Source organism: Triticum aestivum, chromosome 3D (genome assembly GCF_018294505.1).
Source record: "Triticum aestivum cultivar Chinese Spring chromosome 3D, IWGSC CS RefSeq v2.1, whole genome shotgun sequence".
Lineage (NCBI taxonomy): Eukaryota > Viridiplantae > Streptophyta > Magnoliopsida > Poales > Poaceae > Triticum > Triticum aestivum.
The window spans coordinates 482,135,537-482,147,246 of NC_057802.1; the positions used below are offsets into that span (position 1 = coordinate 482,135,537).

At 51.8% G+C, this 11,710-nt stretch overlaps 2 protein-coding genes across 2 annotated transcripts; both read right to left on the reverse strand.

Moving 5' to 3' along the window:
• Positions 1 to 921: 921 nt before the first annotated feature.
• Positions 922 to 2,693, reverse strand: LOC123075021 (reticuline oxidase-like). The gene has a single exon (XM_044497714.1). It carries the CDS (start codon positions 2,651 to 2,653, stop codon positions 1,046 to 1,048), a length of 1,608 nt encoding a protein of 535 aa, XP_044353649.1. The 5' UTR covers positions 2,654 to 2,693; the 3' UTR covers positions 922 to 1,045.
• Positions 2,694 to 4,060: 1,367 nt separating this feature from the next.
• On the reverse strand, positions 4,061 to 6,594 carry LOC123075022 (uncharacterized). The gene is made up of 3 exons (XM_044497715.1): positions 5,734 to 6,594; positions 5,487 to 5,665; positions 4,061 to 4,890 (listed from the first exon to the last, which is right to left on the reverse strand). Exons 1-3 carry the CDS (start codon positions 6,457 to 6,459, stop codon positions 4,410 to 4,412), a joined length of 1,386 nt encoding a protein of 461 aa, XP_044353650.1. The 5' UTR covers positions 6,460 to 6,594; the 3' UTR covers positions 4,061 to 4,409.
• Positions 6,595 to 11,710: the final 5,116 nt, after the last annotated feature.

Genomic DNA, 11,710 nt, shown 5'->3' on the forward strand with positions numbered 1-11,710 from the left:
GGTCTTATTTTATTCGTTACTAGCAAAAAGACCCGTGCGTTGCAACCGGAGGGAAAAAACTTCATGCGGGCCTATAACCATATAAGCATGGTTCAAGTCCAACCCCCCCCCCCCACTCCCCCTTCCATGTTCTTTTGTTAACATGACATCTCACCCATGTCGTCACTTATCCTCCTTCCCGCCTCCGCAACATGACATCTCACCCATGTCATCACTTATCTTCCTTCCCGCCTTCGCCGACGATGGCCTCGGTGTTCACATAATATAATTTGTTATTGACAGTGTTCACCAAATCACAACGGGCCGAACATGGTCAATCGCAATGCGATGAACTCAACCAACGCACGTCATATTGAACCATGCCAGAGCAAGAGAACATTCAAAACTCAACCCGTGCACCTGTACGGGCTAGGATTTAAGTAGTAAACATTCATTTTTTGTAATTCATAGGATTTCTTTTATGAAAAAATATGCACCAAAATCATATCGTAGTATCATTATGTGATAGTTTTTTGTTGTTGATTTTTTTTTTCACAATGTGATTGTTCCACACGTATGTCACACCAACTTTATGTTGCCGTTGTTGCTTTTTTCATGATTAAATTAAAAAATATCTTATAGTAAAATATTACAAAATTATGTCGCCATCTCCATGTATTTGTGGCCAGCCATGTGCTTGTTCCCCATGCTTTCACTGAGCCCTCGTCGTCCTCTCCCTCTCCCTCCGCAGGGCCCTTCCTAGTTCTCTTCCAACATCATCTCTCTATATCAAGTTTTGAGGCTGCTTGTTGACTTGTTTAACTCGTCCGTATTTAAATTGGTGAGGATTAGTGCAAAGAAGCGAGGTGGGACTAATTATTTAGGAAGGAACCTTGCTTTTTAACACAAGCAGCACAAAGTTCAGTTGGTTGCATTCTTTTTTATGGAACGGGAGGTCCTGTGTTCGAATCACACATGAGACCTTTATTAGTAGGTATATATAGAGGTATAGATATAGACTAAGTACACATATCTCCTCACGGCCAGATTTGTCATTTGGCAAGCATCATGTATGCTCCTCGGCTCCAATATTCAAGGGAGGGATGCTCTGCGCGTTGTTGAACACGTTGCCAGGATCGGCCTCCGTCTTAGCACGAACCAGCCGGTCGAAGTTCTCTCCGAAGTAGGCCTTCCCCCACGACGTCCTCGCACGAGCCACCGCCTCCGCGGACGACCAACCGGCAGCGCGCGTCCAGTTGTTCACGCCCAGATCGAGGTCCTGGTAGTTCACATACGCAGCGCGGGGATCCTTGGACACGTAGGGGGCCATGAACTTGTAGAACGACCTGAGCCATCCGATGAACTCCTCCGCGCGGGCCACCTGCGACCGGTCCCATATCACGCCGTACTGGATGCTGTACAGGTTCCTGGCGCGGTGCGGGAACGGCGTCTCGGAGCTCCCGACCCGCGCCATGGCGCCGCCGTAGGGGTCCAGCTGGATGGACCCCGTCGGCCCGGTCGACAGGTACCGGACGATCTCGGCCATGTCGTGCCTCGAGATCGGTGCCTGCACGTAGTCGGACTTGCTCTTGGAGTACTGCTTTGGCTGGCGACGCCGGTTCGCCAGGTCCTCCACCGTGCTCAGACCGGCGAACTTGGCCGTCGACTCCACCCAGCTCATTTCTGAGAGGTCTTGCTCGGTCAAACCCAGCTCAGGAAAGCTCTGGCTGAGAACCGACAAGGCGCGCTCTTTTGACTCCAGCACTTGACCGGTGAAGGAGATGGAGACGTTGCCGTCCGTCGACCCGGTTGGAGCATACACGGAGAGATAAAACTCGTCCGGTAGATTGGGCCCGACATACTGCCACCTGTGAAGTAAGCCGGCAATGAGTTCGACCGGACCGGTCCGGCCGACGGTGAACGCGGTGACGTTGCGAGGAACCGGAACGAGCCGGAGCTTCCAAGCGTACACCACGCCCCAGCTCCCGCCTCCGCCGCCTCGGATCGCCCAGAACACGTCGTCGCCCATTGAGCTCCGGTCAAGGACTCTGCCGTCCGGAGTGATGAGCGTCGCGTCCAGCACGTTGTCCGCGGCGAGCGCAAACTTCCGGGACAGAAGCCCGAACCCGCCGCCGGAGACGTGGCCGCCTAGACCAGTGGTCGACTCCGACCCGGCCGTGAAAGCCAAGGACTGGCTCGATTGCCCCACGGCGTAGTACAATTCGCCCACCGTCGCTCCCGACTCAGCCCAGGCCGTGGCCGAGCCCGGCTCGACCCGGACGCGGTTCAGGTTCGCGAGGTCGACCACCACGAAGGGTACGTGGTTCTCCGTGGTGTAGGACAGCCCCTCGTAGCTATGCCCGCCGCTGCGCACGCGGATCGCCAGCGAGCTGGGGCGCGCGCACAGGATGGCTCGCCTCAGCTCATCCCTCGACTCCGGGAGGACAACGGCGGCGGGCCCGGCGACGCTCGGGAGCGTGAACCGGAGGTTGAAGATGGAGGAGTTGAGCAGCCCGGCGTAGCTCGGAGACGTGGGCAGGGAGAAGTTCTTGACGCCGTTGGAGACGAGGCAGGAGGAGAAGTTGCCCGGCGTGGCCACCGCACCGTAGCATGGGCTCTGATGAAGGGAGAAGAGGAGGCAAAGCAGCTGCAGGAGAGCTGCAACGGAATGCATTGTCGTTCGGTGAGATCGAGAGATGCTCGTTGATGTGCGAATATATGCGGCTGGTTTGTGTCTGGATTGAAAATGGTTGTAGTCTTGTAGATGGTTTCCATGGAAGTTTGGCAATTAATCCACCTTGTGCCGTACTTACGCACGTGAAACAGCTTCCTTGGTCTAATTGAGACGATCGATGAGAGATACGTATCCTGACTTCTAATAAAAGAGGCCTTTGAACTGTCGTCAAGCTATCTAGGCGTTGTCTACTCGAAATTTGTTACTTCTGCACAAAGACACATGGTTAGGAAACTAGATTGCCTAAGGCTGGCCGCAACTTAGCTAGTAACGCAACGCACCTTAATAAGATAATGGTGAAGTGACAAGTAGTTAATGAGAAAATAGATGTTTATAATAACATAATATGATATATTACCGTAACATAATAGACCCAACGAAAAATAAGTCTACATCCTAAATAAATGAAGACTTTCATAATATCATACATATGCTACTACTCAATATAAAGATAATAACATATTTAGAATAATAACATATGCATGTTATTAGTTTAAGTTACTTCTCACTATCATATGCCTAATCTCAATGAGTTTAACATGAGACTATTACTGCGTAGCGTGCTGCATATCTAAAAAGATAGTGTCCTGGAGTTATTTCTCGCCTTACTTTTCTATCCCCCGTCTCCTGGTTTTTTTTTGCGGGTATCCCTCGTCTCCTGTTTGCTGGCGCAATCATGGTGGCGTATGCATTGCATTGGGTTCGTTCGACCTTCGAAGTAGGGCAGTGCTGAGTTTTGGAGTACCAAACCAGTGCAGTAGAATAAGGCCCATGATCCATAGCGGGTGTCAATTTTTATTTTATTTTATTGGGAAACACAGACGCAGATACTCGCATGAAAATAATCCAACTTGTATATATAAAGTACTCCTTTCCGGTTTGTTGGTTCTATCTCATTTTTTCAGTTTTCCCATTTTGTTAGTCTCATTTCCACTCATCTTTATTATTACTGTTTTAGTTTTTGAGACACATTGAAAGAAAACTGACCAATGCATCTAGTCATTCTATCCTACTCATTTACTAGTAGTCATGCATGCATGCACCGCAGTTAAGAGCAAGTACAATATGATAATGTAGGCGGGCTATAAGAGATGCCACATCATATTTTTTGCTTAGTTGGAGAAGAGAGATGAAGAGAGACAGGGGAAGCGGGCTAAAAGCTTAGACTACCCACAATGGGAGTAACATAGGTGAACATCACACTTATCTAGGCAAAATAGATGATGTGGCATGTAATTAATGAAGAAAGAGAGGCATGTGGTAACATAGCTAGTTACTGTAACATCACACATACCAAGAAAAGATGAGTCTACAACCTAATAAATGAAGTGATGCATGACACAACACCTATGTTACTACCCACTGTGAAGGTAGTAACATAGACTGGTAACATATGCATGTTACTACTCTAAGTTACTCCCCACTGTGACTAGTCTTATAGCCGGCTCTAGCACGTGCTTCAACATCCTTTGTGAGAAAAAGAGATGGGTGACACATTAATAATATAGCATAGAGAGCAGCGATTCGGTGCCCAGGCTGCGGGTGCAGATGAGCCTGGGCTCAGAAATGGGTATTCAAGTAAAGTTATGTATTTTTATGTGGCTTGTGTAAATAATAATGCATGATTTTTTTGGTGATTTGGCAACGTAGGTGGGGGTCATCATTCCGTTCCTTCCTTCATGTAATGCAGGGAAGACTACGTGCAGTTTTCATTCTTGTCATCACTTGGGTTGCTCCCTTCGTGTAAAATCATCTTCACCTTGTCAAGCACCTCCTGTATCTGCTTCCTGGAATGCAGAGGAGAAGGGTGCATGCATGCCCAATCCAACTCGCCATCCTTGATAGAGTCGAACACGCCGATCGACGGGCCGATGTCGTGCATGGTGGCGCAGCAGATATAGTCCTTCACACCAGCCTTGCTCTGCATATCAGACACGTCCAAGGTTGCCAACTCCTCGAACACGGACACGAGCGCTGTCCGGAGTGCGGAGGCCGTAGTCAGCCGGGGGTTCTCGATGGCCCGGCACATGAGGAAGTTGAGGTCACGGATGTCGGTGAGGTGCTTCTTGTTCTTCTTCGCGTTGCTATAGGCATCATGGCACCTCCTGGCCAGCACCCATAGCCCTTCCTCTCCATTGATCTTGTGCGTGTTGGTGATAGCAGAGTAGAAGAACCCTGGAACGATTAATGGTGTCAAACTATTGCACATGAAAATTTCTCGTACTCCGACTTCATAGTACTTCTTTCGTTCCAAAATAGTGATGGTGTCAAAAAACGTCTTCCATTATTGGATGGAGGGAGTAACTGAAATTCTAGGATTTTTGTAAGTCAAACTTTTAAAAGCTTGATCAAGTCCATAGAAAATCAAAAAAAATCTACAATATCAAATGTATATATTATGAAAATATATTTCATGACGACTCTAATGAAGTAAATTTGATTTTGTAGTTTTTTGATATATTTTAGGACCCTCTTAGATGGCGAACGTTCGCTGGGAGGAAATGGTATTTCAAACCATTCCGCTGCCAGTTTTAGTTGTGAGGGGATGGCAAATTCTTCATCACGAAATGGCAGTTTCTTCGGAAGAAGATATTTTTCATTTAAAACTGCCACCGTACGATTCCGGCGAAGCAACTAAAACTGTCAGAAAAAAGTGTTTGCTTGTCCTGCCCCCTCCTAGCTGAGATAACACTACTACCATATTTTAATATAGACTTGGTCAAACTTAATGATGTTTGACTAAGAACAATGCTAGAATTTCAATTGTTTAGGAACAGAGTGAGTAGTAAGATCATTCAAAGGTGGCTCAAGAAACTCGCAGCAATTGATTAGGGTTGCAACGGAGTACGTTTCTTGCTGGCCGCTGTTGGACAGCTTCTTCGATTGCCGTGCAGCTAGCATCGTCGCCGCAGCCATGGCTGAGCAAAGGCCCACTCCGTTCTCCTTGCATGCCTAGGTGACCACGTGAAGAGAGCCAGTGATCTATAGTACTAGAAGCAAGCAAGGTGAAGCCAACTCACATGGAGCAGCCGCGTCGTGTCCTCGCGGCTGAACCGGAGGCGCACCATCTGCGTCGACCTGGCCGTGCCGGTCTCCTCGAACGGCAGCGTGGACGCGCGGAGCCCGTCGATGGAATAGCCCACCATGTCCACGCCGCGCGCCCACAACGGCTTCCGCGAGTCCTTCTTCCGCATCCTCTTCTCCAACCCCGCCTCCACCGCCGCCGTCTCCTCCTTCACCTCCGGGCCGCCCACACCCGCGCCGCCCAGCAGCGCGAGGAGCTCCCTCGGCAGCGCCTCGGACGCCGCGCGGTCGCACACGGCCGTGTGGATCAGGACGAACAGCGCCGCCCCGCCCGCGGGCGGCGGGAGCTCGTAGAGCGCCGCGAAGAGCACCGGGGCACCGTCGGGCCCGGGCGCGGCGGCCGCCCACGGGTTGCGGTTGATCTCGCGCTCGAGGAGGGAGTGGAAGTCGAGCGCGCATGGCTGGGGCGCGAGGCGGAGCTGCGGCGCGGAGGAGGGGAAGGCGAGCGTGGGGCTGGAGGCGGGGCCGCGGAGGTGGGCTCGGAGGACGGGGTGAGCGCTCTGGAGGGCGCGGACCGCGGCTTCGGCCGCCGCGCCGCCGCGCGAGAGTCGGAGCGCGATGAGCGTGGCGCCGGTTCCGCCCGGCGCGGCGCGGCACCAGCTGTACTCCGTGCCGCACACCGCGCGCGAGCGCCACGCTGCTTCGCCGGTTCCGGAGTCCATGCCGGTACCGGAATCCTTGCTGCTGCTGCTGCTACGGAGGGCTGGCGTGCGAGTTTGTCCGTCTGGATCGGCGACGCTGCGCCGGCTTGGTCGGTTGATGCTGCGTCGGGTTGCTGTGCCGGGATGGAACGTGCCGATGGATTGCGGAATGGCGCGACATTTGTAGCAGCTTCAGCTCCAAGGGCAAAAACCGCAACCCGGAGAGAGAGACGGGTCGGTGCTCGCAACGTAGGATAGCATGGGCACGAGAGGGCCGTACTGTGAGCTCGTCGGCACGGAGAAGGACGTCCCTCGTGCTACTTTCTGCCATGTGGCTGTCAACTTTAAGCGTGCTTTCTGCTACTAGTAATTAACTGCTAATACTCCATCGATGTACTCGAAACACGCAAGACAGGTACGCATATCTTCCACCCGACTGCTGCACCTGCTCAACTACACGGTTGCCACGGTTTGTCAGGGAGCGCCACACAATGCAATTTGCGATTAAATGCTGGAACGAGACACCGATTAGGCTCCGTAGAACGGTGGATAGAGTAAATTGCATGAAAACAGTGACCTAGGGTAATAGAAAACCACCATTGTTCGTTCAACTTAACCGTCACTTTCAGGGCAGGTGATGACATGTAGCACTAATTCGCAGTTTACCATGTGTTTAAGAGTGAATTCACCGATGACACGTCAGGTGGTGGCGTGGTGATGGCTGCTGTGTGGCGATGTGACGCTATCCGTTGCAGTGGTCGGCCTGCTTGAACAACTCCGGTTTGGGTTTTGTGATCTTGGGCCGGGTGAAATCCCAGCTTCACATGCTGAGGCTAGCAACGGTTCGTGGACGCCGTCCAAAATGCGTTGCTTTGGCCCCGATCCGACTTCCTTCCTCGTGCTTAAGGAAAACTCTTGGTCCTGGCTATGGACCAGGCGGCGGCGGCGGCAACGTCATGCCGTTGTTTCTCCTTGGAGGTGTGGTCTTGTAGCTCAAGGAGTACGGGTTGCATGGTTCAAATCGGCGTCGACTACTACTATGGGCGTGGGCCTCCGGAGCACAATGTACACCATCGTGAGCGCCCTCTCGAAGATGTCGTCTTTAGGTCTGCCCAAGCTCTGCCGTCCACTTGCCGACTTCTTCTTGGCGCATTGGGTGGGGTACGTTGGTCTGCTTGTCCTCGAGTCTTGGTCTTGTCTAGAGGTCCCTAGAGTCGGTTGTGGCATGGCCTGGATGCTATGTGGCTTGCTTCATTGCCTTTGCCATGAGGTTGGCCTAGGTATAGCATGTATCATAGTTAGCATGGTGGGTGCGTTGGGTGAATGTGGATGCTAATCTTTGTGATTGGCGTGGAAATGGCTGAAAGGCGTTGTATCCGGCTTTTTTGCCGCTTCTTATTTAATATATGATACACATGCTTATGCATATTCGAGAAAAAAGGCATTCCTATGTGAACAACATGTAGAGGTGGAGATGGGTGTCGGTGTCAAAACCGGCGGATCTCGGGTAGCGGGTCCCAAACTGTGCGTCTAAGGCGGATGGTAACATGAGGCGGGGGACACAATGTTTACCCAGGTTCGGGCCCTCTCGATGGAGGTAATACCCTACTTCCTGCTTGATTGATCTTGATGATATGCGTATTACAAGAGTGGATCTACCACGAGATCGTAGAGGCTAAACCCTAGAAGCTAGCCTATGGTTATGATTGTTGTTGTCCTACGGACTAAACCCTCCGGTTTATATAGACACCGGAGGGGGCTAGGGTTACATAGAGTCGGTTACAAGGGAGGAGATCTACATATCCGAATTGCCAAGCTTGCCTTCCACGCAAAGGAGAGTCCCATCCGGACACGGGACAAAGTCTTCAATCTTATATCTTCATAGTCCAACAGTCCGACCAAAGTATATAGTCCGGCAGTCTGAGGGCCCCCTAATCCAGGACTCCCTCAGTAGCCCCCGAACCAGGCTTCAATGACGATGTGTCCGGCGCGCAGATTGGCTTCGGCATTGCAAGGCGGGTTCTTCTCCAAATTCTGAGTACATGTTAAGTAGTGTCCGGCTTCCCATGAATGTTGCACTCCTTGGCTTCTGCGCCTAATAATGGCTATCCTCCACGTGTCGAGCGAATGCGAGAAGTCGGGGCATTTTTACACTTGCCACCCTAACCATGTAAGTAAATCGTCTATTTAAAGAGGCGGGGATCCTCACATCCAGATCACACCGTCCTCCCACAACGAGTATCCATCGGAGCGCGCCCGGAAAAGTCCATCCCATCATGGCCGGCCATCGCAGCTCCTCCTCTCGCTCCCGTAGCCCTAAGCCAGGCAATTGGAAGAAGTGTTCCGTCCCTCACAGCCAATTAGTAGAGCTACAGACCCAGGGATTCCTCCCTCCATCGTATATGGTCCCCGTTCGAGCCGGACTCGCCACCTACAACAGCGGGGAGCAAGCGGAGAGATTTCCCAACCCATCCATGGGGGAGCGGGTATGCCTTGTCAAGGGGGCTCGGATTTCCAATCCATCCGTTCCCCCGCGGGCTCCTGGAGTTCTACGGCCTCCAGCTGCATAATTTTACCCCCGCCTCCATATTACACATCGCTGGCTATGTCGCCCTTTGCGAGCTGTTTTTGGGCTGCGAAGCTCATTTCGAGCTATGGAAGAGGCTATTCTGCCTCGTACCCCGTACACAGGAGGGGTCAATATATCAAGTGGGCGGAGCCAAAATATGGCGCATTACCGAGACCGGATACCTGTCCGGTACTCCGAAGAAAACCTCCAAAGACTGGCCTTCGGAGTGGTTTTATATGGAGGACGTCCCCCTTCCGGAACCTATTCGGATGGGCCTTCCGGAGTTCGACAACGCTCCCTTGAAGAAACACCGCAGCTGGCGCCCTCGGAGCCCCCAGGAGGAAGATAACGGAGAAGTCCTTTACCTGATGGGCCGGATAAAGATGCTGGCCAAATCAGGATTGACAATAACCGAGGTTATGTCAATATGTATAATGCGGGGGGTGCAGCCACTTCAATATCGGGGACAACCCATGTGGCACTTCAATGGAGAAGACGATGCCACCCGCTGCGGTCGTAAGGGACCGGACTCAGTCGCTGCTCTAGCGAAAATTCTGTCTGATTTGTATAAAGGAGAGGAAGAGGAGTTCATCCGCATTAAGCCACGGGATGGATTCTCCATGTACAACCCCCCAAGCTGGGTGAGCTGCTACTTTTTACTCCAAACCTTCCCGCATTCCTCATCATAAGTATTTACCTTGCCATTTCATAGCAGGAACTGCGAAAAGCTGTGAGGGAGGTCCAAAGCCCGCCTCCACAACCAGAGGACCCTGACCGGGCCCTCGACCCCGGACTCAAAGAAGATCCGGACACATTTGTGGAGCTTATTGACAGGACGTTTTATCAATTAAGCTGCGACGGTGCCATGGTGGCCATCATAGCCGACTATCCTGGACTACTCCCTGCATCGCATGTAAGTGAAACCGGAGTCCCAACTTCCGAGAAGGATCCCTTTTTCTGCACTTCACCTACCGCACACATATGGTGTCTTACAGGGAAGGCCCTCGGGACGCCATGCCGAACCCGCAGTGACTCACCAACAAGGGGCACCGAAGCCGGGTAGGCTTAAAAGGAAGGCGGTCAGGACTGAGACGCCGTCGCAGATGTATGAAAAAGAACCCCGCTCCGTGGTTGTCGTCTTTTAAAATATAATAACGCCCATGTTTCCTAGTAGGAAAAACGCTCGCCGGACTATATCCGGAGAGGTTGCCGGCCACGCCTCCACCAGTCGGGCTCCAGAGCCGGACTTAGAGGCGGACGCTAACATGGGGCCAACACCGGATGTTCCTCCTACCGAGGATGCGGATAGGCTGTCCACTACGAATTCCGAAGTGGAGAGCGCCATGAATCACAGGCGCCGTCAGGCCGTACTCCGCAACGCTTGTTTCTCCCAAGAGGCGTTCGATGCCTTCAACTCAGGAGACGCGTACATCCGAGCTGCTCAAAATGGTCTTGCCAGGGCCACGAACCAGTATGTAAAGGATATACGGGTTAGAAAATCTAATAATTATGTATATCAGTAGCCCCTGAGACTTGAAACAGTTGACACAACTGACTTAAGGATCATTATTTGTGTAGGTTCTTACGGAGAAGAATACCTGTCTCAAGAGCTGGAGGAGTGCAAAGCCCAGCTTCAGGCCGCAGTTGCCGCAGTGAAGGAGTCCGAGAAGGCCCCATCTGGTAACACTTGTTTCTATTGCAAAGAATGACATGTACCAAGTAGTATGCGGCATGCATGCAAATCTAACAATAGATTCCGCAGATGACCCCGGAGTGAATCCGGAGGTTGTACGAGGCGATGAGCAACATGCTCAACGACAGCTAAAGGCTGGCGAGCGCGTGCTTAAGAAGGTTATGCAGGAGAAAAACGATCTCCAAGATGCCAATATCCGGCTGAGTGTTGAACTGAAAGATGTTCGGGCCCAGCTTGCTGACTCCGTAAAGGAGAATAAGAGGCTTCGACGCGGCATTTTTAGTAAGTGCTTGAACGAACTTTTATAGAGTTCAGCGAAGAAACCGACTAACAGAGTTATATCTGTAGGTATACTGACGGGTCGTCCCGCAGAAGAGATGCCCGGGTCTGCAGGTGATCTTCTGCCCGAGCTCTCACAACTGCACGAACGAGTTCGGCAGGTGATGCAGGGCATTGCCCAGGCCTTGTGGCCATCCGCCTCCCTGCCAAGTGGCATGGGGAGCTCGCAGATATGCTCAAGGGAGCGCGGCGGCGCTTACGATTATGGAAGATATCTGCCTGCCGACAAGGTGCGAGGCAAACCTAGGCCATGTTGAGGACTCGATATACCAAGGTTGACCCGAACCATATGGCCGAAGTCGGACCTGTGGGGTCTGATGGGAGAGAAATCCCCGTCAGTTTGGTGTATGACCAGGTGAAAGTAGCCGCAAAGTATTCCCAACAGGATTGTAGGCTAGACGGCCTGTTGGATGGTATAAAAGAAGAATTTAGTCAGTGTAAGTGACTGTGTACTTCGATTGACATATATTGTCCCTAGCCGGATTGTAAATCATTTGTCATGGCGGACCTTTTTGCTTCGACCTCCGGACCCGACCGTCCGGAGTGTATCCGAATACCTGCTCAGTTATGTAAAAAATCGGGGTACACGTGGAAACCAGGCGTAGGGGTCATAAGTGCTTGAACAGACAAGTACCCAACTAGCTATGTTATATTACGTGGATAGTAAGAAA